The 24,783-nt window shown below is 57.3% G+C and overlaps 3 protein-coding genes and 4 long non-coding RNA genes across 9 annotated transcripts; 5 read left to right on the top strand and 2 right to left on the bottom strand.

Moving 5' to 3' along the window:
• Positions 1–323: 323 nt before the first annotated feature.
• CD37 (CD37 molecule) lies at positions 324–2,474 on the bottom strand. Its single transcript, XM_066208004.1, has 8 exons — positions 2,104–2,474; positions 1,804–1,876; positions 1,592–1,716; positions 1,287–1,361; positions 1,089–1,193; positions 843–1,022; positions 685–768; positions 324–476 (listed from the first exon to the last, which is right to left on the bottom strand). The coding sequence occupies exons 1-8, from the start codon at positions 2,167–2,169 to the stop codon at positions 399–401; spliced, it is 786 nt and encodes a 261-aa protein (XP_066064101.1). The 5' UTR covers positions 2,170–2,474; the 3' UTR covers positions 324–398.
• Positions 2,475–2,524: 50 nt separating this feature from the next.
• On the top strand, positions 2,525–5,228 carry BAX (BCL2 associated X, apoptosis regulator). Its single transcript, XM_066208001.1, has 6 exons — positions 2,525–2,658; positions 2,779–2,827; positions 3,367–3,528; positions 3,607–3,742; positions 3,815–3,919; positions 4,296–5,228. The coding sequence occupies exons 1-6, from the start codon at positions 2,547–2,549 to the stop codon at positions 4,395–4,397; spliced, it is 666 nt and encodes a 221-aa protein (XP_066064098.1). The 5' UTR covers positions 2,525–2,546; the 3' UTR covers positions 4,398–5,228.
• Positions 5,229–6,237: 1,009 nt separating this feature from the next.
• LOC136304479 (ferritin heavy chain A-like) lies at positions 6,238–7,530 on the top strand. The gene is made up of 4 exons (XM_066208003.1): positions 6,238–6,496; positions 6,676–6,822; positions 6,910–7,035; positions 7,222–7,530. Exons 1-4 carry the CDS (start codon positions 6,395–6,397, stop codon positions 7,396–7,398), a joined length of 552 nt encoding a protein of 183 aa, XP_066064100.1. The 5' UTR covers positions 6,238–6,394; the 3' UTR covers positions 7,399–7,530.
• A 1,559-nt stretch (positions 7,531–9,089) lies between these two features.
• Positions 9,090–12,069, bottom strand: LOC136304496 (uncharacterized). 3 transcript variants are annotated; one of them, XR_010724622.1, is made up of 5 exons: positions 12,018–12,069; positions 11,684–11,733; positions 10,762–10,845; positions 10,304–10,386; positions 9,090–10,212 (listed from the first exon to the last, which is right to left on the bottom strand). It is a non-coding gene; the product is annotated as an uncharacterized lncRNA (long non-coding RNA). The 3 variants fall into 3 exon arrangements; XR_010724623.1 differs by lacking the exon at positions 11,684–11,733 and adding an exon at positions 11,590–11,633 and having other exon boundaries at positions 12,018–12,065; XR_010724624.1 differs by lacking the exon at positions 11,684–11,733 and adding an exon at positions 11,590–11,633 and having other exon boundaries at positions 10,772–10,845; positions 12,018–12,065.
• A 3,332-nt stretch (positions 12,070–15,401) lies between these two features.
• Positions 15,402–17,162, top strand: LOC136304498 (uncharacterized). The gene is made up of 3 exons (XR_010724625.1): positions 15,402–15,458; positions 15,554–15,630; positions 15,791–17,162. It is a non-coding gene; the product is annotated as an uncharacterized lncRNA (long non-coding RNA).
• A 1,458-nt stretch (positions 17,163–18,620) lies between these two features.
• LOC136304503 (uncharacterized) lies at positions 18,621–19,473 on the top strand. Its single transcript, XR_010724629.1, has 3 exons — positions 18,621–18,754; positions 18,863–18,925; positions 19,003–19,473. It is a non-coding gene; the product is annotated as an uncharacterized lncRNA (long non-coding RNA).
• A 2,032-nt stretch (positions 19,474–21,505) lies between these two features.
• Positions 21,506–22,813, top strand: LOC136304502 (uncharacterized). The gene is made up of 4 exons (XR_010724628.1): positions 21,506–21,870; positions 21,961–22,100; positions 22,209–22,271; positions 22,349–22,813. It is a non-coding gene; the product is annotated as an uncharacterized lncRNA (long non-coding RNA).
• The last annotated feature ends 1,970 nt before the right edge of the window (positions 22,814–24,783 follow it).

The following is a 24,783-nucleotide window of genomic DNA, read 5'->3' as shown; positions in this document are numbered from 1 at the left end:
GCCCCCGCCCCGCTCCCTCATGGTCCCCGCACCTGGCAGGGGGATGACGGCGCCCGGGCCGCAAGGACCCTCTGCAGCCATCGCCTTCGGGGGTGCTCCGGTGCCGGCGCTGCCCCGGAGCACGGCCCGGGCCGGGGGTTCCGGGGGGTCCCGGGAGCGTCGAGCGACTGAGGGGAGCCGGTGGGCGGGGCGGGAATCGCCTCACGGCGGGGAAAGGGGCGGGGCCTCGCGCGAGCCGTTCCCGCTCACAGGACGGGGGCGAGGCCACAGGGAAGGGGCGGGGCCCGCTCCGCTCCCGTCTCAGTTCCACTCGGAACCGTCTCGGTTCCGCCGCTTTCCGACGGCTTTTATTGAACGACAAAGCCCTCCACGCTTCCCCCCGCACCACCCGGGACCCCTCAGAGGCCCCGCAGCAGCTTCTCGTAGCGAGAGTCCAGGTTCCGTACCAGGAACATCGACAGCATCATCAGGCAGAGCTGGGAGCAGAGAACAGGATCAGCCCTCACGGATCCCCTCTGACCCCTGAACCCCTCCCGGCCACCCTGAACTTCCCACGGACCATCCCCTGAACCCTCCCTGCCCCCCCCAGCTGCTGCCCAGCCCACCCAACCTATGGTCCCACAGCCTTCCGACCACCCCCAGGCCCCCCCAGATCAGCCCCCCACCCCAGGACATCCGCCCTACCTCCCCCAGGCCGATGCCTATGCAAACCCCCACGATGGTGACCAGGTTTCCAGCCAGCCAGCTCTGGACCTTCTCCTTGCAGCCCTGGGGTGACAACTGGGGGTCACCTGGAGCCCCCCCCCAGAGCTCCAGGACCCCCAGATTCCCCCGTGCCTCACCCTCGGGAAGATGTCCTGGGGGGCAGCCATGGGGCAGCGGCCGTGAGGGAACATCCACGGGGCCTTGTGGGTGCTGTTGGGTGCCCTGAGGCAGGAGCAGGCGATAGCCCTGTCCCTGTCCTTGGTGGTGTCATCGTGGTGGTTCCAATCCTGAGGTCCTTTCCAGCCACAGCAGCCGAGCTGCGGGGGCAGGGGGTCAGTGTGGTGGCCGTGGGGCGGCCCCGGGATCCTTTTGGGGGATCTCACCTGCTGCTGGACAGCGTCCCAGCTCTCGTGGTGGTCCCCCGGTGGTCCCTGCGCCGGGTACCCCCGGACCAGCTCCTCTGCGTAGGTGGCCACCTTCGTAGCCAGCTGGGGAGAGGGATCAGCACAGCATTGCCCCCCGATCCCGGGGTCCCCCCAGCCCCGGGCTGCCCCCAGCCCCGGGTTCTCCCCTGCACTCACAGCTGCACGCTGCGTGTAGACAATGATGGCCACTGTGATCTGGGCAGCGAAGAGCAGCAGCAGGAACCCAAAATACTTTTGGGATAAACACGAAAGGTGGGAGTCAGCCAGACCTGCGCCCCAGCCCCTTCCCGGCACCGGAGGCAGCTCAGAGGGGTCCTCCCTGTCCCCGCTGCTGCTCCCTAGGCACAGGATGTGGTGGCACCACGTGGCCCCGCGGTCACCCCAGGAAGTTGCAGCAGAGCAACCTCAACCCCCTCCCAGTTCCGTGACCCCTCGCGACCCCCTTGAACCCCACAACTCACCAGCCCCAGCATGACCTTGACCTCCTTGAGGGCCCCCAGGCACCCCAGGAATCCCAGGAACATCGTGACAATGCCGACCCCAGAGAAGCCATAGGACCAGACCCTCAGGCTGACCAGTGGTGACCCTGGGGGACACAGTGGGGGGGTCAGGGAACCTCCCAGCCCGGGGTGCCACACGTCTTGGGGTGCCCCACGTTTTGGGGATTCCTTACCCAGCACGGCGGCGAAGCTCTGCCGGTCGAAGAGGACCCAAAAGCTGAAGGCGAGGAGGAGGATGCCCAGGAACTGCAGGGTCCAGGGGGGTACAGGTCAGGAAATGGGGGACCCCCAGTGCCCACAAACACTGGGAGATTGTTGGCTGCCCCCAGGTCCCCCCGAGTCCCAGGTTCCCCCATCTCCCCCGTCCCCCGAGTCCCCCCAAACTGTACATCCCGCATTTTCCCCCTGCCCTCCCAAGCTGTTCCTTCCCCCTCTCCCCGCTGCTCCCCACGCCCCCCACCAGCCCCACTCACGAAGAAGAGGAGATTGAGAAGGAAGACGAAGCACTTAGTGCAGCCGAGGCAGCTTTTGGGGCTCATGTCTGCACGGGCGTCACACCCCGAGCCCGAACCGCTCCCCGGGCCCCCGGGCACCTGCGGCCGCTCCTCCCTCCCCGTCCGGCGCCGCCGCCTCGGGCCCCGCAGGAGGCGCCGGAAGCGCTCGGGGGCGTCGCTCCGGGACCCCCGGGGACGATGGGGGCGCTGACCCCCGGGACCGTGGGGTGACCCCGGGGGTCCGCGGGGGCGGGGCCGAGCGATGAGTGACGGCTCAAGGGGCGGGGCCGGGCGGGGGGGGTGTGGCGACGGGCGCGGCTGCCCCGCCCGTGCATCGCCCCGATCACGTGACCGGGGCCCCCCGCCCCGCCCTCGCCGCCGGTGTCACGTGACGCCGGCGGGGACCACGTGGTTCGGGCGCGATGGCGGCGGCGGCGGCTTCGGCCCAGCGGGGCGGGGGCGGCGGCGGCGGCGATCCCGGGGCCGGGCCTGGGGGCGGCTCCGGCGAGCCCGCCCCGCCCCCGGGGGGCGGTGGTGAGTGGGGGGGGCCGGCGGGACCCGCGGAGGGGCGCGGCCTGTACGGGCCGGGGGGGGCGGCGGCGGCGGCCGGGGTCGCCGGCCGCTGCTCCCCGGTAAGCGCCCCGCTCTCCGCAGGGGCCTCCTCGGACCAGATCATGCAGACGGGAGCGATCCTGCTGCGGGCGTGAGTAGGGGATGCGGGGCCGCCGGGAGAAGGGGCGGGGCTGGGGGGGACAAGGGGCGGGTTGTAGGGCACCGGGTGCGGGGGGAACTCGGGACCGGGAGGGGACCCGGGGGACACTAGAGGAAACCAGGGAACACGGGTCAGGGATTGAGGACGGGGGGACAAGGAGGGACACAGGGTGCGGGGGGACTTGGGGAGCAGAGGGGATATGGGGGGATTTGGCGGGGTACGGGATGGGGGGACAAGGGGGACACTTGGGGGGGACATGGGGGACTTGTGGGGATCCTGGGGGGACTTAAAGCCTGGGGGGGCTTGAGAGGATGCAGATCTGGGGGGGACACGGGGTGCGAGGGGGAACTTGGGAGTGAAGGGGGAATTGGGGGGCATGGGGGGAATTGAGAGGATCCCAGGGGGACACAGGGGGCACTTAGGGTGACTTGGGAGGGTCCTGGGCCTTGGGGTCCAGCTGGGACACGGGAAAGGGGTCACACGGGGCTGGGGAGGGCCAGGGCGGGTGCCCAGTGTGCCGGGGGTCCCAGGTTCGTGCGGGACCGCGTGGAGCGCTGCGGGGACCCCCAGGCCGTGGCCCTGAGCGTGGCCGAGCTGGGCGAGCCCCAGCCCAGCAGCCCCGACACCAAACGCCTCAGTGAGTGCCTGCGGCGCATCGGCGACGAGCTTGACAGCAACATGGAGCTGCAGAGGTGGGCACCTGGCACTGTTTGGGGGCACCTGTCGTGGCCCCGAGCCTGCCCTGACCACGCCCCCGTCCCCCGCCCCAGGATGATCGAGCAGGTGGGCTGTGACGCCCCCAAAAAGCTGTTTTTCCGCGTGGCCAAGGAAATGTTCGCTGACGGCACCTTCAACTGGGGCCGCGTGGTCGCCCTGTTCTACTTCGCCTGCAAACTGGTGCTGAAGGTGGGTGTTGGGGTCCCCCCAAGGCCCTGCCTGGACCCCCCAGCCCCTCTGAGCCTCCCCTGCCCCCTGCAGGCTCTGTGCACCAAGGTCCCCGAGCTGGTGCAGACCATCCTGCGCTGGACCATGGAGTATCTCCAGGAGCATGTGCTGGCCTGGATCCAGGCCCAGGGCGGATGGGTGAGGCCCCTGACCCCCCATTCCTGGGGGTTGAGCCCCTGCTCCCTCTCTAACACCCCTTTGTACCCCAAACCCCCCAGTCCTTGGGGGGTAGAGCCCCTGACCCCCCCCCAATGCCTCTTTGTACCCCAAACCCCCCATTCTCTGGGGTACCAAGCCCCAGACCCCCCTAACACCCCTTTGTACCCCAAACCCTGCCATTCCTCAGGGAGCTGAGCCCCTGCTTGGGAATTTCCCCTCTCCAACATCCCCTTGGACCCCAAACCCTCTTCTCCAGTCCCCGTTTCTCACCTCTCCTGAATCTGGTCGTTTTGGGGGGAGGTTTGGGACCCCTCAACACGCCGTGACCTTCCCCTGCTGTGTTCTCTGTCCCCAGGAAGGGCTCTTGTCCCACTTTGGGACCCCCACCTGGCAGACCATCACCATCTTTGCTGCCGGCGTCCTCACGGCCTCACTGACCATCTGGAAGATGTCGTAGACTCTCGGGGGGGCCACGTTCTGTCCCCCCACCCTCGGGACCCCTCCCCGGACTGGCCCTGCCGGCAGGGATGGTGCTGACCCCCAGTGCCTTCCAGGGCCGGGAGGGTTTTTAACCTACAGGACTTGCTCACCTGGATTTTGGGGCGGTGGCCGAGCTGAGGGACCCTCCCCTCCCTCCCCCAGGCTCCCCCCAGCCCTTCCCATAAGTGTCTGGAGGCCACAGCTGGGATTTGGGGGAGGGTTTGGGGTAAGTGGGGTGGGGACACCCCTGTTCCCCTCCCATGCCCCCCAGTCCCAGTGCTGGGCCTCCCCGGCCTCGGTTTGACCCCAGGATTTGTGGTGCTTTGACTGGGGGGGGGGATCCTGCGGTTCCACCCCCCGACGTGGGGGTGGGTGGCGTGTCTCTGTGACCCCCCCAAAATGTGGTGGGGGGGCGGGGGGGGGAGGGTTACAGCCACGGCTGTAGGGTGAGTATTTATTGGGGGTCTCCACCCCCCAAAAAGGGCCCCCCCAGGTGCAATACCCCCCTCCCGGGGCGGAGGCTCTCAGGGTGGGGGGGGCCACACCCCCCGTTTACACCCCTCAACCCCCCGGTTTTGGAGGTCCCCCGTGTCCCCGAGGCGGGGGGAGCAAAATGACCCCCCCTACCCCCACGGTGCTCACGTGGTGACGTCACGGGGGACGCCCCCTCCCAAAAAATGGGTGGGCCCTGCCTTCCCCCCCCCACACCACTGCTTCTCTCCACAGTGGTTTTTTCTTCTCTTTTTTTGTACCTTGGTTTTTGTATCTCGGGAATTTCCACGGAAATAAAAGGCGAATGCCGCTTGTTGGGCGCGTCTCCGTCCTGCCCCCAAAGACCTCGGGGAGCCCTTGGGGACCTCGGGGTGCCGATGGGAAAGGGGGGGACAGGGTCGCTCTTTCTTTCGCCTTTGCCACATGTCTCTGGGGGGGACCAGGGCCCCCTTCTCCTTTTGTTCGACAACATCTCGGGGATTGGGGGCCTGGTTCACGGGGGAGAAGTGGGGAGGGGTCCCTCCGGGAGAAGGGTCGTCCCCGTCCCCCCCCGCAGGGACAGGGGGATGTTGGGGGTCAGTGGGGCTTGAAAACCTGGGTGGGAGGGGTCCCGATCCCGGGGTTCACTGACCCTTGGGGTCCCACACCTGGGCCCTCCGCCCCGGGGCCGTGTCCTTCCCGTAGCGCAAAGGGATTTTGTCCCTCTGGACCCAGCGCCAAAGGGGTTCCGGGGTGGCTTTGAGGCGGCGGTCCCCCCCCTTCTCCCCGGACTCCCGTCCCAGCTCCAGCCGAGCCGGACCCCCTTGGAGCTGCGGGGGGATGAGGGATGAGGAGGGAACCGCTGTGGGGCTCCCAGTTCCAACCAGTCTCCCCCAGTTCGCCCCAGCCCCGGAGGGGCGGAAACGCGGAGTCAGCGCTGCCCCGGGGCCAAGTTCCTCTTTCATGGTCCCGGCGCTGAGTCAGCTCCTTCCGCACCCCATAACCCAATAAATAACCCATTAAACTCCGATTAACGGGCAATCGGCGCCTCAGACTTCCCAGAGCACCCAAAAAACACCGGCGGAGCTGCTCCCCAACCCCCGGCAGGCTCCCTGTGCCCCCCAACCCAGTGGGGAACTGGGGCTCCCCCCCCGCGCCCCGGAGACCACTCACGAGGGGGACACAAACGCGGGATCGGACCCCCCCGTCCCCCAGATCCTGCCCAGTCATGCTGACTGTGGGACCGTGCGACAAACAACGGACAAGGGCCAAGGCCACCCGCGCTGCCGGGCGCTTCCGGAGGGGACAAAGAGGGGGGGGTCCCCTTTTCCCCGCCCAGCGAGCACGGGCTATAAAAACCTCGCCGGGGGTTGAACGGCCACAGCCGCGTTCTCGCTTCAACAGTGCTTGAACGGAACCGGCTGCTCCCGGCCCTTCGTCCATCCCGGCCGCCCATCCATCGATCCACCCCGTCTGTCCATCTGCCCGTCCATCCGTCCCGCCATGGACTCCCAGATCCGCCAGAACTACCACCGCGACTGCGAAGCCGCCGTTAACCGCATGGCCAACATGGAGCTCTACGCCTCCTACGTCTACCTCTCCATGGTAGGGGGGCGCGGGACCCCCGCACCCCGGGTTGGGGTCCCCCCTTGCTGCACCCCAAAACCCGCCTCTGTCCCGCCCCGGCGCTGGCGGGGGGGGGGCGCCGCCGCCCGGGAGCGCGGAATCCGAGGGGGTCCTGGGGGACTCCCCCCGACCTCTCCTCCCTCCCCTCCCTCGCACAGGGGTTTTACTTCGAGAGGGACGACGTGGCCCTGTCGCGGCTGTCCCGGTTTTTCCTGGAGCAGTCGCGGGAGGAGCGGGAACACGCCGAGGGGCTCCTGCGCTTCCAGACGCGCCGCGGGGGCCGCGTTCTCCTGCAGGACATCAAGGTGTGTGCTGGGGGAAGGGGCTGTGGTCGGGGAGACGGTGGGCCTGGGGGCACCAGGGCCCTCGGGGTGACGGTCCGTGCCCCGCAGAAGCCAGAGCGGGACACCTGGGGCTCGGCGCTGGAGGCGGTGGAGGCGGCGCTGCAGCTGGAGAAGTCGGTGAACCAGGCGCTGCTGGACCTGCACGGCCTGGCGGCCGAGAAGGGGGATCCCCACGTGAGTGGTGCTCGGGCTTGGTTCTCCCATCCCCTCAAGGGTCTGATGCCCCAGCACGCCCCAAATTCCTCCCTTGTCCCACCCCGGGGCTCCCTCTCCCAGGGGCCTTGGAATCGCCCGCTGCTCCTGGGGGTCCCTCACCGCCCCCAGCCCCTCGGCCCTGCCTGATCTCCCCCTGTCCCACAGCTCTGTGACTTCCTGGAGTCCCACTACCTGGACGAGCAGGTGAAGGCCATCAAGGCGCTGGGGGACCACGCCACCAACCTGCGGCGCCTGGCAGGTGGGGCCGCTGGGCCCGGGGTGGCCCCCGCCGGCCTCGGCGAGTATCTGTTCGACCGTCTGAGCCTGGAGGAGCGCAGCTGAACGTGCACAGGCAGAGCCCAGGACCATCCTCCTGGGCCCCCCAGACCCTTGTAACTCCCCTGCCCCGTTCAAGGGGGCTCTGCCTGCTGGGCCCTCCCAGCATGATTCCAATAAAGGGTCTGTCTCAGCCTCCATTTGTCTCCTCTGTATTCGCTCCCCCCCACAGCAGAGGGGACACCAGGGGATCAGTGGGGCCTGGGCACGGGAGGGGAAGCTAGCATGGCCCCTTTATGGATGGGCAGCACCTGGCCAATTTTGAGGAATTTTAGGTGTTGCTGAGCATGTTCTGCCCTTGTAATGAGGTCTAAAGAAAACAGGAAGGTTAGGAACCTCTTTTACCACAGGAAAGAGAGCCTTCCACTTCAGTGTCTTGGGACTACTTTACAGGTTGGATCTGACTGTGCCAGGCCAGTGAGAGCTCTAGTGCCTGGCAGCTTTTGTCTGGGAGACATCCTTCAACATTTGCAATTTTAGGAGGCAGAACGCCATTTTCAGGCTGAAGTGCAAACCCATTATTTGCTGGAGGTGCCTGGTTGTGAATGATGGCCCCCTTCCACTGAAAGGAAAGATTTCCACCCTAACATCTTGGCAGAAGTGGAGAGAACAGCAGGGCACAGCCTCTGAGCTGACATCAGGACACTGGGGACTGAGTTTTGTTTCCAATAGAAACTCCCAGCACCTGTGGGAGGGGGCCATCACCTCCTAAAATTGGGAACAAAGCAGGATTTCTCCCAGACCAAAGCTGCCAGCAGCTAGGGTCTGGCTGCTCTTGGAGTACCACATGGAGAGTCCTGTGCCGTTTGTAATCTTAGGAGGCTGAAGCCCACTTCTAGTCACAGGCTGCTGGACAACAACCGTGGCCCTGTTCCTGGGGAAACAAAACTCACCTCCCCAGGTCTCTGATGTCAGTTTGGGGATGGAACAAAACCCCCACCTATTCAAGGACTTCGCAGAGCTTTATTCATTTACCCTAGCAAGCCTGAGCTAGATGGAAATGTGCATCTCTCTATTGCCCTATTATCAAGGGTCAGCAAGGGAGAAGATCCCAGTTCAGGCTCCCCCAGCCCATCTCCAGGTTGCTCTCTAAGCCCTCCCAGGGACTACCAACTCCACTGCAGAGCAGAGCCAGCACCCAGCCAGCAGCTCCTCGGTCCTGGCAGGTCAGTGGCACTTCCAGGAGCACACCAGGCTGGCAGCAAACTGCCCAAAGGGCACTCAGCCCTAGACCCTTCAAACCCTCCAAAGTAGCTTGGCCAGGGGGCAGGGTCAGCACCAAAGACACAGACACCAACCTCAGGAGCTCAGGGTCTTTGGCGACAGCTCAGAGCAGCCAAGAACCTCCCAAGGAGAAGCTCAGCAATGCCCCCCAGCACTGCTACCCAAGGTGACCTACAGGGACTGAGATCCAGCACCAGGGACCCTGAGCCTTACCCCCAGCAGCTGGGAATCCCCTGTCACAACCCAGCCCTGGAGAGCCCCCCCAGAACTGGCAATTCCCGCGGGTGCGTCCGCCCGCAGGCCAAGAGGCTCCGGCTGTGCCGGGACAGGGCCCAGGTCGGGCAACTGCTGCAATAAACAGGCGGACACAACTCCCATGGCGGGAACAGCTGGGCTCAGCCTCCTCCTGCGTCGCCCCAAAGCCTGGCCAGGGCTTCAGGAGCAATGCAGGAGCTGCCTTTGGCCCTGCTCCTCCCAACAAGGCCACAGGACTCATCTCAGGGCCCTGTCCGGCCTCTGAACACAGAAAGGTCAAGCCATGTTTCACTAATGAGCATGGACCTAGCCCAGAACACTAATGATCTTGGCTATTGCACTACTGAGAGGATACAAACACAACATCTGGTTTAAACCTTCATCTCCAGGTCAGCTTGAGCCCAGGACCTGTTGTTCAGGCCTTGGCCCTTCACAAGTCACAGCAAACTCCCACATGCCCAAGCACTTACTCTTCTAAAGCTAAAGTTCATGGACCCACTCTGCTGAACTATATTTACAGTCCAACTGCAGCAATTCTGCTCTGCATCACACTCTGAAATGGCCTAGAAGGAACCAGGTGAAACAGCCTGGTAACCACAAAAAGCTACTGAGACTGGCATCCCAACACCTCTCCCAGACATCCAGCTCAAGGAAATATTCTGACTGAAGCACATCCTAAAGGAGCTGCTTTCCTAAAGGAAACCCCACCCCTGGCAATGCCAGACCACAGCACGGGGTACCTTGGAGTCCCCAGCGAATGAGGGAGCTGGAACAAAAACATTCCCAATAATAAAGCAAGGGAAGGGCTTTGGTAGGGGGCTTTTTCTCATTTTCCTGGGAAATTCCTAGGAGAAAATCAAGTTCAACTGTTTACTGCATAAAATCAACACTAAACAAACCACTCTGAGACATCCAATAGCAGCTCCTGCTAAAACTCCATTGGGAATTCTCCTTTGGGTTGAGCCTAAACCACCTCAGTCCCCAGGGATCGCAAAGACAAACCCAAATAAACAAGTCTCACCCCTACCAAGAAAAGCAGCACAAAAAGACAGCAGAGCACTGACGCAAGCAAACAGCTCTGGGAACATGTCCTGCAAATTGTCACATTCCTGCCCACCTTTCCTGTAAGACTGAAAACTAAGCAGAAGTTCAGTCTAAAACTGACAGAACCATTAATTACAGCAGCCTCAAAAACACCATAAAGAGAAACAAAGAGAGAAACACCAAACAAGCCTCACAAACAGGGACTTTTCGAGTTGGGACTTGGAGAAACTCCCCCAACTCCGTGTGCTGCTTCTCTCTCTGCCAGGGACCAAGAAGTGTCCAACACTTGCCGAGAACCTCGAGAGAAAAAAAGGTGCAATTAGTACTGTCCATTAGGGCAATGGGCTTTGAGTTCAGCCTCATGGAAACAGAAGCAGACACTCCTCACCCTGCTGGAGCTGATGGGTCCCTTCTCTGCTCTGCTCTCACAAACCCTTGAGCCACACTGCCAAACCCAGCACTGCTAGAGATCTGCAACAGAAGAGCAGTTTATCCACGGGGAGCTGCCCCAAACACACATTTCCCATCAGGTAACCAGAGCAGTTCATCCGTGGAGCAGTTCCCCAAACACACATTTCCCATCAGGTAACCAGAGCAGTTCATCCGTGGAGCAGTTCCCCAAACACACATTTCCCATCAGGTAACCAGAGCAGTTCATCCACAGTGAGCTGCCCCCCACACACACTTTCCATCAGGTAACCAGTGTAACCCAAGTGCTGATTTCACATCTCCCCAAGTGTGCCTAAAACCCCACGTACACAGGAACACCACATTCTCAGAGGATAGCAAAAGAAAGTGGAACAGACTGCATCCCTTACTACTCAGACAACAATTAATCCAATTAACCACTGTATACTTGCACCGCTTGGCTTGGGGGATCAATTCACCTCCTTTATATGCTAAGCTAGAGCATAAGTACAAAACCCAGCCCTGTTCCATAAAGAAAACCAAACAGAAAAAATAACCATAAGAAAATTCCATAGACTAGGAAACTCTTGTGTACCTTTGAACATACCTCCAGAAAACTCCAAAAGCCACTTTCAGTAGGAAATACTCACAAAAAAGCCCCAATGACTTGACCCAGCACACAGAGTTTTAGGTGCAAAACCTTAACGCTTCATGGCAAAGCTGAACCAAGGAAAAAAGCTCCTCCAGACAAAACAAACGCCCTTTACCCCCATTATAAAAGCCCCCCAAACATACCTCCGACCCAAAAGCAAACAAACCAACCCAAACAAACCCCAGCTGTCCTGAGTTCCACTTGATGTTCAGCCCCTTCCCAGACTAGAGACACCCAAGGAAGGTCTCACACACTTTTCCCAACCCCTCTGCCCCTGCTTCCCTCCCCCCTCCAGCACTATTGCTCAGCCTGGGGCTGAAAAAATCTGCATGCCCTGAAAAAGAAAGATTAAACTAGCAGAAATAACTCACATCACTCAAAAGCTGCCTCTACTTCTTGTAAGTAGCTCTTAGAAACTTGATGGCAACCTCCACAGAAATTTTATTACTAAAATAGCTTATCAAGCAAGAACACAAAACTGAAGAGCTTGTTTGTTCCAACCATGTTCTTTCCAAGTTAAAGGTTAATTAAAACCTTCATTACCAGACACCAGCTAGGCCCACACACCACAAAACATTATAGGAAAAAAAACAAAGGCAGGAAAACTTCTGTACCTTCTCCAAACAACACACCCCATGTATACAGATCCTGTCCCCACCTACAAAAACACCAAGGCTCAGCATAACTTTGATTTATAGAAGAACTTACCAAGAACATCCTCCAGCAACATAAAACTCCCCACGGTCCCTCTACCAGAACTATAAGAAAATTCAAACAAGAAAGAAAACTGATACAGAACACACAACCCCCCCTCCCCCAAATCAGCACCCAAAGAGACCAAAAAGAAGCTAAATTAAAGCAAAGTTTGCCTCCCCACCCCACACAAGAAAAGGTCTTGGGATACTGAGACAAACTCCACCAGACACACAAAACAACACCCCCTCAGCCCCACCTATCACCACCCACCTCAAAAAAAAAACAACCTAAATACAATCCCACGCACCACAGCCTATAGGAAAAAAAAAAAGGAACATGTTCTCACTGCACTAAAACAGCCTGGAGAAGCCACAAAGCGACCACAGAGTTCCACAGCGACCCACAGAGCCCACAGCGTCTTCCGGGGCCCTTTTGAACCCCCGCCCGGCTCGCGATTGGCGGGCTCGCTGAGGCATCGGCAGCGCTGATTGGACAGCGCGCCCCGGGAACCGTCCCGGCCCCGGCCTCGGCCCCGCCCAGTCCGCGCTGAGGGCCCGGGAGCTCCGCCCCGCCCTCAGCACCGGCCCCGGTCCCCCTCGGCCCCGATGCCCCGGTAACGCTCGGCCCCGATCACCCTCGGCCCCGCCGAAGGGTAGTGATTGCTGAGGAATTTCCTTAGGAATTATGGATCTCAGGCATATGGACTTTTGGAGGTGGAATCCCAGTTTCAGCCTTGGGCACCTTGGGAGCAGAGGGATCCTTACCCATCGCAAGGAGAGCCCGGAGCCCCAGCGTGTCAGGTACGGACCGTGAACCGTCAGGGGGATGAGCAGGAAGTCCCCTCTCCCCCTGCCCTGACTCGGAGTGGCAGCAGCTGTCAGAGGATGGTGAGGGGCCAGAGCATCCCCAGGTGTGAGATGTAAACGATGAGGGAGAACAGAGCCGCCACAGGTGTGAGCTGTCAGGGTGAGGAGGGAGCACACCAGCTGCAGGTGTGAGTTGTTACAATGGTGAGGGGGCGGCTCCCGCCGGGGCGGTATAACAGAGGAGCCTCAACTCAGTTTTCCATTGAGCTGCGGAGGGTGAGGAACTCGTGTTGAGTTTCGAAGCGTGGTTTTTGCAGCATTGGGGAAAGCCTCTTGCGGTGCCTGCGGGAGCACGTGGATGTGGAATGTTTCTTTATGCCAGACAGCAGCAGGTAAGCCAGTATTGGGTTTTGGGGGGGATTTTTCTCCTTTTCAGCTTTGTTTTGTTGGTCTCTTCCTGGTGCTCCCAGAAGAAAAAGGGGTTATGGAAGCAAAAGGAGTTCAAATTGAGTGACAAAACTCCTCTTCTGTTGCTATGTTCAAACTGAGAGGGATTTCTTTTCACCTCGGTTTTTAATAAGTTGGGGTACTTATATATAGTTTTTATTCACTCTTACTTTCTTTGGTGATATGAGGTCTTTTGTTTGATTTTTTTGGTGTTATTTCTTACACGTAATTCGGTTTTTGAGTGAAGATAACTTTATGGGTGGGTTTGTATTTCAGGCAGAATTAAATAGCTTTCTTTGATAGGCTTCTGATATGTGTTATTGGGGTTTTGTTCATTGTGTTAAAGGATTCAGATTGGGTAGGGCTACCTTGGCTGGTTGAACTTTAGGTGTTTTGTTAGATGCAGCTTTTAATTTTCTTTTGATTTTTTTCTATATGATGGTTTTAAAGTGGTTATTAATAACTTATTGTGTAGCTTTATTTTACTAGGAGATGGTATATGATGAGGCATATGGTCTCTTTCATGTTAGGTATCCTAGTTTATATGCGGATTAGGTTGTTTCTGAACTGAGTTTTGTTGTTGAAGCTTCTTTTGGTGGGGTATTATGTTTTCTAAGGATCTGTTTCCTGAGGTTTACAGTGGTGTAATTGGTTGTAGTGTGAGGTATAGCACAGGTTTTTATTTATTTAGTGGTTGCTTTTACCATGGTGTGTAGTGTTGTTTTGGTGGGTTTGAGGTAAGGTGCTGGAGTTCATTTTTTAGGGTTTCCTAATATTTATAATCAGATTACTGTTTATTGTGTTGGAGGGGTTTATTTATTTAGCTTGTTTGGCTATAGTGTGTGTTCTATAGTTATGGATAATTTGGGAGATATTGTTTGTAGTTGAATGGATCTTTTACTTTTAGGATGGGGGGGTTCTGGGTATATATTTTGGAGATTTTTTGAGGGGATTGGACATAAGAGTTATTTTTATTGTATTTGTACTAAGAGAAATAATAGCTGGCTTTTCTTGGTGGACTGTTTCTTGTGTTTTCTTTTCTAGAGTTCATGTATTTGTGTGGTCAGGGTAGTGGTGTCTCTGGTGCAGCTCTAAGCATCCATTCCTGTTTGTGTGTTTTAGGTGGTCCACTGGTATTACACTGAGACCTCCTCACTGACTGGGCAACAGATCTGCTGAGATTGTACATCATCGTTTGGTTTTCTTTGTGGTACCTGACTAAAAGACAGCAGGGAATTCCGAGAGGCAGAGGTGGCCTTCTTTGGCATATGATGGGGCTTCACCTCATCCCTGAACATCCCAAAGATAAGTGAAGGGCTCGGGGCCACAGAGGGGATGAAAGGGGAGTGCTGGGGCAGGGGTCACTGGGAGGGGTTTTTCACTCAGAATTGCAGATGGGGACGTCCAAGATGTGACCCCTTAGGCTGTATAAAGGGAAGATCTCATAGTGCTGTGGTGCACGGGGCAGAGCAGTCCCAGGGCGTGTTGTGTCACATGTCTGTTGTGCACTCTGTGTCTTCTGGGTGTCTTGTGTGGTGTGTGCTTTGCCTTGGCCCTTTAAGGGGCCTGTAGGAAATGCCAGGCATCGTTCTTAACATCTCCTTGTTCCTTGGCCAGGTGCTGATGCCGTTGAACCTTGTGCTTGGACACACATCAGAATCCATCTCTCTTCACAAGCATCTGGTCCAATGCCTTTTCAGGTCTTGTTCTGAGCTGTATTGACAGCCGTGCACCGCCCTGATCCATTCTGGTGGGTTAGCTCCTGTAAGAATGCAAAGACAGGTAGAGGATTCTGACCGTAGGATTCTCAGACATCCGTCTCTGGGACAAGTCATCCCGTTGGAATCTTGTTCCTCCAGGGTTCTCTGAGCCTGGCCAGCTCACCTTCAGTCTCACCTCGGTCATCTCATCCTGAGTTCTCTGGACCTGCAGGGTCATTCTTCTTGCTGGAGTTTTGTGTCCCTGTTGTGTCCCCTCGTTTGTCCTGTGCTGTGTCACGGGTGTTGGTGTGTGTTTGGCCCGGAGCTGCTCTGCCTTGCTGCTCAGTCTGGGTGTAGGGGTAATAGGGTAACAGCCCCGGGGCTTGAAATTTGTGATGTGGGGTGTAGTAGGGCTGTAGAGGATATCTCTAGATTGCCACAAGATGTCTGGAGCTGTCAAGGTATCCTGCTGCCCTTTGACTTTTGTCCTCTCTTTCAGATGCAGATGGATTAAATCCATGGCTGAGCACCCTATCCCTGGTGAGGGGGCTCCCCCGATAAGGGCAGTCACTGTTTGTGTTTGTAGGGGATGTGTTAATGGTGGCCGTGTTACAGTGCTGTTCTTTGTCTTTAGTTTTAGGCGGCAGAGTTGGATCTCACCAGTCGAGGTGAAGTGGGCAAGGTGAGTAGTGACTGGTGGACAAAAGTAGTTGCTATTGCTTAAGTCTGACTTTCTGGTGCAACTCTAAGCATTCACTGTTCATTTTTCTTTTTTTTAGGTTGTCCCCTTGCCAGATGTGCTGGCTCCAGAGGCCAGATGGGTGCAGCATTAAGGTATACTTGATGGCTGCTTCAGTCAGACTGGGGAGGTTGCTGTTTCACAGTAACTCAGCATACCTTTTTTTTTTTGTTTGTTTGTTTCTTTGTAGGTGCTGCTGCTGTCCTAGGCACGTGCTAAGGATTAGAGGGAGCCAGGGAGTTAGCCTTTAGGCAGGGTGACCCATAGGTGAGCGACGTGCCAAGTGTTTTCCTTTCGCTGGGTAAACTCCGGGCAGCCTCTGGAGTGGAGTGAAGATCTGAGGGGGAGCTGGGACAGCGGTGCAGAGGAGCCCTGGGGATTACTCTTCTGGAGGGGGACAGTCACATTTTCCGTTTTGTGATCCTAGGTAGTGTGAGGGGATGCGGAGGCAAAGTCTGAATATGGCAGCCCTGAAGCGGACGTAGAGAACATCTTGACATCCACGGTGCTGAGACATTTGTTTCTGTTGAGGATGGATTTTCAGCTCATGTTCCAAAAGCTAAGTGTTTGGACTGGAGATTCGGAGAAGGGGAAAAACCTTTTCATTCCCGGGAGGTGATTTAAAGTTATCTTAGAGGAGAGGGCCCTAGTGGGGTGGTCCCCTCAGAAGTAAAGGGAGAGGGTTTCTCCTCAGCAGCACCAGAGCCTTTGCCTGGCAGGGCAGTTCTGACCCATCTCCATGTTCTAGGGAGCTTCACATTTTTGGTCTTCTTTTAAAGTCCACGGGGTTAGGGTACAGTGGGGGATTCCTGGCCCAGGAGCATCCTGATTAGGAGCAATGCCAGTTGCAAGGTGTAGGGTTCCGCAGGGGGAGTTTGCAGTGGCACACAGAGGCTGAAGGAGGGCTTGAGAGGTAAAGGACACAGTGAAAATGAGAGGTACAGGCAAGGATACAAGCCAGAGTACAGGTGTACTGGCCCTCACAGCACTGCTACCAACACGCTTTCCCTGAGAGCAGGTGCAGGCAGCAATCCTAATGCAGGAATGTACCAGAAGCTCTTATGTGTGCAGACACTGTCAGGCTAGGGCCAGGCAGAAAGCAATAGTGGGGAGCAGGATCCAACAGGGCTGGGGATAACGGGGGTTTCCCGCCCCACCCACCCTGGGATTCCCTGTCTCTCCGCAGCCGGTGGAAGTGCTCCTGATTTCCCTCTCGAGGCGGCGGTTGGTAAGGCTTCGTGCCTTTTGCCACCGCAAAGAGTTCGGCTCTGTCAGCCTCTGCCCTGTCTCAGGGCCACGTTTAGGGTAGGCAGGGAACAACTGTGGATACTCCTGTCCTGCTCGCAGGACAGCTCTTGGGACCCTAATGGTGCAGAGCGTCCCCGGCTGCAAGGTCTAGGGCTCTGAAGAAGCAGGGTTCAGAAGGGGGGGAGGTTACAGTGATGCACACAGAGGCTGAGGTAAAGGACTGAAGGACTAGAGAACACACAGTGAAAATCAGGGGTACAGCCTAGGATACAAGTCAGAGTACAGGTATACCGGCCTTCACGGCACTGCTACCAACACTGTTACCCTGAGAGAGGTGCAGGCAGCAACCCTAATGCAGGACAAGGCCAGAAGTCCTGAGAGGTGCAGGCAGTGACCCTAAGCTAGGGCCAGGCAGGAAGTGACAGTGGTGGGGCAGAGTCCACAGGGTTGAGGTTCACCGAGGATGTCCGCCCTGTGTTCTTTTCCTGCTCTAACCGGTGATGCTCACAGCCCTAATGGAGGCTGTGGTGGGTGGGCTCAGTGCCAGTAATACCTCTAAGGCTTTGGCGCTGCGAGCGTCGGCCTCCGAGCTCAGCTAAAGCACGCACGGGGCCCGAGGACCCAGGTATGCCTAGGCGATGGTGAGTACCAGAGCTGCTGGTTTTTGGCTGATGTGCTGCTAAGATTATGCCTTGATGTTTGGTTTTCTTTATTGTAGCTGACTAGGAAACAACAGCCTGGTGACAGCAGGAATTTCCCTGAGGGAGAGGCGGCCTTCTTTAGGACCCGGCACAGATTTGCCTCCCTGGACGTCTGAGAGATAAGTGGAGGGCTTGGAGCCCCACAGAGGGGATGAAAGCGGGGTGTGGGATCAGGGGCCACCGGGAGGGATTTTTTGAGTCAGGTTTGGAGACAGGGATGTCCAAGATGTGACCCCTTAGGTTACATCCAGGGAGAGTCTCATTCTGGATCACAGTGCTGAGGCGTGCAGGGCAGAGCAGTCCCAGGGTGTGTTGTGTCCGTTGTGCACTCTGTGTCTTTTGTGCTTCTTGTCTTTTGTGTCTTTTGCTGTAGCCCTTCCTGGGGCCTCTCAAAACTCCTGGCATCGATCTTAGCATCTTTGATCTCTGTGTTCCTGGGCCAGGTGCTTTTGACTTTGGTGCTCGGACACACATCAGAATCCATCTGTCTTCAGCACCATCCAGGCCGATGCCTCTTCAGGTCTTGTTCTGAGCTGTACTGACAGCCGTGCACCGCCCTGATCCATTCCGGCGGGTTAGGTCTTGTGAGAATGTAAAGACAGGTAGAGGATTCTGACCGTAGGATTCTCGGACATCCATGTCTGCGTTTCTTGGCATAAGTCATCCCGTTGGCACCTTGTTCCTGCAGGGTTCTCTGAGCCTGGCCAGCTCACCTTCAGTCTCACCTCGGTCACCTCATCCCGAGTTCTCTGGACCCTCAGGGTCATTTTTCTGGCCAGAGTTTTCTGTCCCTGTTGTGTCCCCTCGTTTGTCCTGTGCTGTGTCACGGGTGTTGGTGTGTGTTTGGCCTGGAGCTGCTCTGCCTTGCATCTCAATCTGGGTGTAGGGGTAATAGGACGAGTCCCGGGGACTTGAAATTTGTGATGTGGGGTGTAGTAGGGCTGTAGAGGATATGTCTAGATTGCCACAAGATGTCTGGGGCTGTCAAGGTATCCTGCAGCACTCTGACTGTTGTCCTAACTTTCTTTCAGATGCAGATGGATGAAATCTGTGGCAGAGCCCCCCATTCCAGGTGCGGGGGCTCCCCTGAGAAGGTCAGTCACTGTTTTGATTTGCAGGGGAGGTGTAAATGGTGGCCATGTTACAGCTCTGTTCTTTCTTTGTTTTTAGGAGGTGAAGCTGGATCTCAGCAGTCAAGCTGATGTGGGCAAGGTGAGCAGTGATGGGTGGACAGAAGCAGTTGCTATTGTTCAAGCCTCACTCGCTGGTGCAGCTCTAAGCCTCCGTTCCTGTGCGTTTTAGGGAGTCCACTCGCAGGAGGCCGAGCTCCCGTCTCACCAACCGGACGACAGACCCGGGTCACCTCACCCGTGAGCCCTCCGGGAGCATTCCAGGAGTCTGTGATGGAGCCTTGATCTTCTCCTTGTGAAGGCCCCATCCAGGTAGGCTTGGCTAACGGCCGGGGAGTTGAGGTGAGTCAGGGAGGAGAAGGAGGGAGGGTCCCCTCAGGTTCCAGCGCTGCCACGTCACCTTGTCTGCTCTTAACCCAGGCCGACCCTGCGACGAGCGCAGCTGAAGCACGGGGCCGAGGACCCGGGCCTGCTGAAGAGACGGTGAGTAGCAGAGCTGCTGGTTTTTGGCTGATGTGCTGCTAAGCTTATGCTTTGATGTTTGGTTTTCTTTATTGTAGCTGACTAGGAGACACCAGCCCGGCGAGAGCTGGAATTTCCCTGAGGGAGAGGCGGCCTTCTTTAGGACCCGGCACAGATTTGCCTCCCTGGACATCTGAGAGATAAGTGGAGGGCTTGGAGCCCCACAGAGGGGATGAAAGCAGGGTGTGGGATCAGGGGCCACCGGGAGGGATTTTTTGAGTCAGGTTTGGAGACAGGGATGTCCAAGATGTGACCCCTTAGGTTACATCCAGGGAGAGTCTCATTCTGGATCACAGTGCTGAGGCGTGCAGGGCAGAGCAGTCCCAGGGTGTGTTGTGTCTGTTGTGCACTCTGTGTCTTTTGTGCTTCTTGTCTTTTGTGTCTTTTGCTGTAGCCCTTCCTGGGGCCTCTCAAAACTCCTGGCATCGATCTTAGCATCTTTGATCTCTGTGTTCCTGGGCCAGGTGCTTTTGACTTTGGTGCTCGGACACACATCAGAATCCATCTGTCTTCAGCACCATCCAGGCCGATGCCCCTTCAGGTCTTGTTCTGAGCTGTATTGACAGCCGTGCACCGCCCTGATCCATTCCGGCGGGTTAGGTCTTGTGAGAATGTAAAGACAGGTAGAGGATTCTGACCGTAGGATTCTCGGACATCCATGTCTGCGTTTCTTGGCATAAGTCATCCTGTTGGCATCTTGTTCCTGCAGGGTTCTCTGAGCCTGGCCAGCTCACCTTCAGTCTCACCTCGGTCACCTCATCCCGAGTTCTCTGGACCCTCAGGGTCATTTTTCTGGCCAGAGTTTTCTGTCCCTCTTGCGTCCCCTCGTTTGTCCTGTGCTGTGTCACGGGTGTTGGTGTGTGTTTGGCCCGGAGCTGCTCTGCCTTGCATCTCAATCTGGGTGTAGGGGTAATAGGACGAGTCCCGGGGACTTGAAATTTGTGATGTGGGGTGTAGTAGGGCTGTAGAGGATATGTCTAGATTGCCACAAGATGTCTGGGGCTGTCAAGGTATCCTGCAGCACTCTGACTGTTGTCCTAACTTTCTTTCAGATGCAGAGGGATGAAATCTGTGGCAGAGCCCCCCATTCCAGGTGCGGGGGCTCCCCCGAGAAGGTCAGTCACTGTTTTGATTTGCAGGGGAGGTGTAAATGGTGGCCATGTTACAGCTCTGTTCTTTCTTTGTTTTTAGGAGGTGAAGCTGGATCTCAGCAGTCAAGCTGATGTGGGCAAGGTGAGCAGTGATGGGTGGACAGGCGCCGTTGCTCTTGCTCAAGCCTCACTTGCTGGTGCAGCTCTAAGCCTCCGTTCCTGTGCGTTTTAGGGAGTCCACTCGCAGGAGGCCGAGCTCCCGTCTCACCAACCGGACGACAGACCCGGGTCACCTCACCCGTGAGCCCTCCGGGAGCATTCCAGGAGTCTGTGATGGAGCCTTGATCTTCTCCTTGTGAAGGCCCCATCCAGGTAGGCTTGGCTAACGGCCGGGGAGTTGAGGTGAGTCAGGGAGGAGAAGGAGGGAGGGTCCCCTCAGGTTCCAGCGCTGCCACGTCACCTTGTCTGCTCTTAACCCAGGCCGACCCTGCGACGAGCGCAGCTGAAGCACGGGGCCGAGGACCCGGGCCTGCTGAAGAGACGGTGAGTAGCAGAACTGCTGGTTTTTGGCTGATGTGCTGCTAAGCTTATGCTTTGATGTTTGGTTTTCTTTATTGTAGCTGACTAGGAGACACCAGCCCGGCGAGAGCTGGAATTTCCCTGAGGGAGAGGCGGCCTTCTTTAGGACCTGGCACAGATTTGCCTCCCTGGACATCTGAGAGATAAGTGGAGGGCTTGGAGCCCCACAGAGGGGATGAAAGCAGGGTGTGGGATCAGGGGCCACCGGGAGGGATTTTTTGAGTCAGGTTTGGAGACAGGGATGTCCAAGATGTGACCCCTTAGGTTACATCCAGGGAGAGTCTCATTCTGGATCACAGTGCTGAGGCGTGCAGGGCAGAGCAGTCCCAGGGTGTGTTGTGTCCGTTGTGCACTCTGTGTCTTTTGTGCTTCTTGTCTTTTGTGTCTTTTGCTGTAGCCCTTCCTGGGGCCTCTCAAAACTCCTGGCATCGATCTTAGCATCTTTGATCTCTGTGTTCCTGGGCCAGGTGCTTTTGACTTTGGTGCTCGGACACACATCAGAATCCATCTGTCTTCAGCACCATCCAGGCCGATGCCTCTTCAGGTCTTGTTCTGAGTTGTATTGACAGCCGTGCACCGCCCTGATCCATTCTGGCGGGTTAGGTCTTGTGAGAATGTAAAGACAGGTAGAGGATTCTGACCGTAGGATTCTCGGACATCCATGTCTGCGTTTCTTGGCATAAGTCATCCCGTTGGCATCTTGTTCCTGCAGGGTTCTCTGAGCCTGGCCAGCTCACCTTCAGTCTCACCTCGGTCACCTCATCCCGAGTTCTCTGGACCCTCAGGGTCATTTTTCTGGCCAGAGTTTTCTGTCCCTGTTGTGTCCCCTCGTTTGTCCTGTGCTGTGTCACGGGTGTTGGTGTGTGTTTGGCCCGGAGCTGCTCTGCCTTGCATCTCAATCTGGGTGTAGGGGTAATAGGACGAGTCCCGGGGACTTGAAATTTGTGATGTGGGGTGTAGTAGGGCTGTAGAGGATATGTCTAGATTGCCACAAGATGTCTGGGGCTGTCAAGGTATCCTGCAGCACTCTGACTGTTGTCCTAACTTTCTTTCAGATGCAGATGGATGAAATCTGTGGCAGAGCCCCCCATTCCAGGTGCGGGGGCTCCCCCGAGAAGGTCAGTCACTGTTTTGATTTGCAGGGGAGGTGTAAATGGTGGCCATGTTACAGCTCTGTTCTTTCTTTGTTTTTAGGAGGTGAAGCTGGATCTCAGCAGTCAAGCTGATGTGGGCGAGGTGAGCAGTGATGGGTGGACAGGCGCCGTTGCTCTTGCTCAAGCCTCACTTGCTGGTGCAGCTCTAAGCCTCCGTTCCTGTGCGTTTTAGGGAGTCCACTCGCAGGAGGCCGAGCTCCCGTCTCACCAACCGGACGACAGACCCGGGTCACCTCACCCGTGAGCCCTCCGGGAGCATTCCAGGAGTCTGTGATGGAGCCTTGATCTTCTCCTTGTGAAGGCCCCATCCAGGTAGGCTTGGCTAACGGCCGGGGAGTTGAGGTGAGTCAGGGAGGAGAAGGAGGGAGGGTCCCCTCAGGTTCCAGCGCTGCCACGTCACCTTGTCTGCTCTTAACCCAGGCCGACCCTGCGACGAGCGCAGCTGAAGCACGGGGCCGAGGACCCGGGCCTGCTGAAGAGACGGTGAGTAGCAGAGCTGCTGGTTTTTGGCTGATGTGCTGCTAAGCTTATGCTTTGATGTTTGGTTTTCTTTATTGTAGCTGACTAGGAGACACCAGCCCGGCGAGAGCTGGAATTTCCCTGAGGGAGAGGCGGCCTTCTTTAGGACCCGGCACAGATTTGCCTCCCTGGACATCTGAGAGATAAGTGGAGGGCTTGGAGCCCCACAGAGGGGATGAAAGCAGGGTGTGGGATCAGGGGCCACCGGGAGGGATTTTTTGAGTCAGGTTTGGAGACAGGGATGTCCAAGATGTGACCCCTTAGGTTACATCCAGGGAGAGTCTCATTCTGGATCACAGTGCTGAGGCGTGCAGGGCAGAGCAGTCCCAGGGTGTGTTGTGTCCGTTGTGCACTCTGTGTCTTTTGTGCTTCTTGTCTTTTGTGTCTGTTGCTGTAGCCCTTCCTGGGGCCTCTCAAAACTCCTGGCATCGATCTTAGCATCTTTGATCTCTGTGTTCCTGGGCCAGGTGCTTTTGACTTTGGTGCTCGGACACACATCAGAATCCATCTGTCTTCAGCACCATCCAGGCCGATGCCTCTTCAGGTCTTGTTCTGAGCTGTACTGACAGCCGTGCACCGCCCTGATCCATTCCGGCGGGTTAGGTCTTGTGAGAATGCAAAGGCAGGTAGAGGATTCTGACCGTAGGATTCTCGGACATCCATGTCTGCGTTTCTTGGCATAAGTCATCCCGTTGGCACCTTGTTCCTGCAGGGTTCTCTGAGCCTGGCCAGCTCACCTTCAGTCTCACCTCGGTCACCTCATCCCGAGTTCTCTGGACCCTCAGGGTCATTTTTCTGGCCAGAGTTTTCTGTCCCTGTTGTGTCCCCTCGTTTGTCCTGTGCTGTGTCACGGGTGTTGGTGTGTGTTTGGCCTGGAGCTGCTCTGCCTTGCATCTCAATCTGGGTGTAGGGGTAATAGGACGAGTCCCGGGGACTTGAAATTTGTGATGTGGGGTGTAGTAGGGCTGTAGAGGATATGTCTAGATTGCCACAAGATGTCTGGGGCTGTCAAGGTATCCTGCAGCACTCTGACTGTTGTCCTAACTTTCTTTCAGATGCAGAGGGATGAAATCTGTGGCAGAGCCCCCCATTCCAGGTGCGGGGGCTCCCCCGAGAAGGTCAGTCACTGTTTTGATTTGCAGGGGAGGTGTAAATGGTGGCCATGTTACAGCTCTGTTCTTTCTTTGTTTTTAGGAGGTGAAGCTGGATCTCAGCAGTCAAGCTGATGTGGGCAAGGTGAGCAGTGATGGGTGGACAGGCGCCGTTGCTCTTGCTCAAGCCTCACTTGCTGGTGCAGCTCTAAGCCTCCGTTCCTGTGCGTTTTAGGGAGTCCACTCGCAGGAGGCCGAGCTCCCGTCTCACCAACCGGACGACAGACCCGGGTCACCTCACCCGTGAGCCCTCCGGGAGCATTCCAGGAGTCTGTGATGGAGCCTTGATCTTCTCCTTGTGAAGGCCCCATCCAGGTAGGCTTGGCTAACGGCCGGGGAGTTGAGGTGAGTCAGGGAGGAGAAGGAGGGAGGGTCCCCTCAGGTTCCAGCGCTGCCACGTCACCTTGTCTGCTCTTAACCCAGGCCGACCCTGCGACGAGCGCAGCTGAAGCACGGGGCCGAGGACCCGGGCCTGCTGAAGAGACGGTGAGTAGCAGAACTGCTGGTTTTTGGCTGATGTGCTGCTAAGCTTATGCTTTGATGTTTGGTTTTCTTTATTGTAGCTGACTAGGAGACACCAGCCCGGCGAGAGCTGGAATTTCCCTGAGGGAGAGGCGGCCTTCTTTAGGACCTGGCACAGATTTGCCTCCCTGGACATCTGAGAGATAAGTGGAGGGCTTGGAGCCCCACAGAGGGGATGAAAGCAGGGTGTGGGATCAGGGGCCACCGGGAGGGATTTTTTGAGTCAGGTTTGGAGACAGGGATGTCCAAGATGTGACCCCTTAGGTTACATCCAGGGAGAGTCTCATTCTGGATCACAGTGCTGAGGCGTGCAGGGCAGAGCAGTCCCAGGGTGTGTTGTGTCCGTTGTGCACTCTGTGTCTTTTGTGCTTCTTGTCTTTTGTGTCTTTTGCTGTAGCCCTTCCTGGGGCCTCTCAAAACTCCTGGCATCGATCTTAGCATCTTTGATCTCTGTGTTCCTGGGCCAGGTGCTTTTGACTTTGGTGCTCGGACACACATCAGAATCCATCTGTCTTCAGCACCATCCAGGCCGATGCCTCTTCAGGTCTTGTTCTGAGTTGTATTGACAGCCGTGCACCGCCCTGATCCATTCTGGCGGGTTAGGTCTTGTGAGAATGTAAAGACAGGTAGAGGATTCTGACCGTAGGATTCTCGGACATCCATGTCTGCGTTTCTTGGCATAAGTCATCCCGTTGGCATCTTGTTCCTGCAGGGTTCTCTGAGCCTGGCCAGCTCACCTTCAGTCTCACCTCGGTCACCTCATCCCGAGTTCTCTGGACCCTCAGGGTCATTTTTCTGGCCAG

This window comes from Chamaea fasciata, unplaced genomic scaffold (assembly GCF_029207755.1).
Source record: "Chamaea fasciata isolate MVZ Bird 193981 ecotype frontalis unplaced genomic scaffold, bChaFas1.0.hap1 SCAF_100, whole genome shotgun sequence".
NCBI classification, from domain to species: Eukaryota; Metazoa; Chordata; class Aves; order Passeriformes; family Sylviidae; genus Chamaea; species Chamaea fasciata.
Note: the sequence above shows the minus strand (reverse complement) of the source record. Positions and strands in the feature narration are given on the sequence as shown.

Bases quoted from the DNA above. Each gene is read 5' to 3' on its own strand.
- LOC136304479 (XM_066208003.1), top strand. From the start codon at position 6,395: ATGGACTCCCAGATCCGCCAGAACTACCACCGCGACTGCGAAGCCGCC. The intron at 6,497-6,675 runs GTAGGGGGGCGC...TCCCTCGCACAG, and splicing joins CCTACGTCTACCTCTCCATG to GGGTTTTACTTCGAGAGGGA. The intron at 6,823-6,909 runs GTGTGTGCTGGG...CGTGCCCCGCAG, and splicing joins TTCTCCTGCAGGACATCAAG to AAGCCAGAGCGGGACACCTG.
- CD37 (XM_066208004.1), bottom strand. From the start codon at position 2,169: ATGAGCCCCAAAAGCTGCCTCGGCTGCACTAAGTGCTTCGTCTTCCTT. The intron at 1,023-1,088 runs GTGAGATCCCCC...CTGCCCCCGCAG, and splicing joins GGGACGCTGTCCAGCAGCAG to CTCGGCTGCTGTGGCTGGAA. The intron at 477-684 runs GTAGGGCGGATG...CTCTGCTCCCAG, and splicing joins TAGGCATCGGCCTGGGGGAG to CTCTGCCTGATGATGCTGTC.
- BAX (XM_066208001.1), top strand. From the start codon at position 2,547: ATGGCGGCGGCGGCGGCTTCGGCCCAGCGGGGCGGGGGCGGCGGCGGC. The intron at 2,659-2,778 runs GTGAGTGGGGGG...CGCTCTCCGCAG, and splicing joins CCCGCCCCCGGGGGGCGGTG to GGGCCTCCTCGGACCAGATC. The intron at 3,743-3,814 runs GTGGGTGTTGGG...TGCCCCCTGCAG, and splicing joins CCTGCAAACTGGTGCTGAAG to GCTCTGTGCACCAAGGTCCC.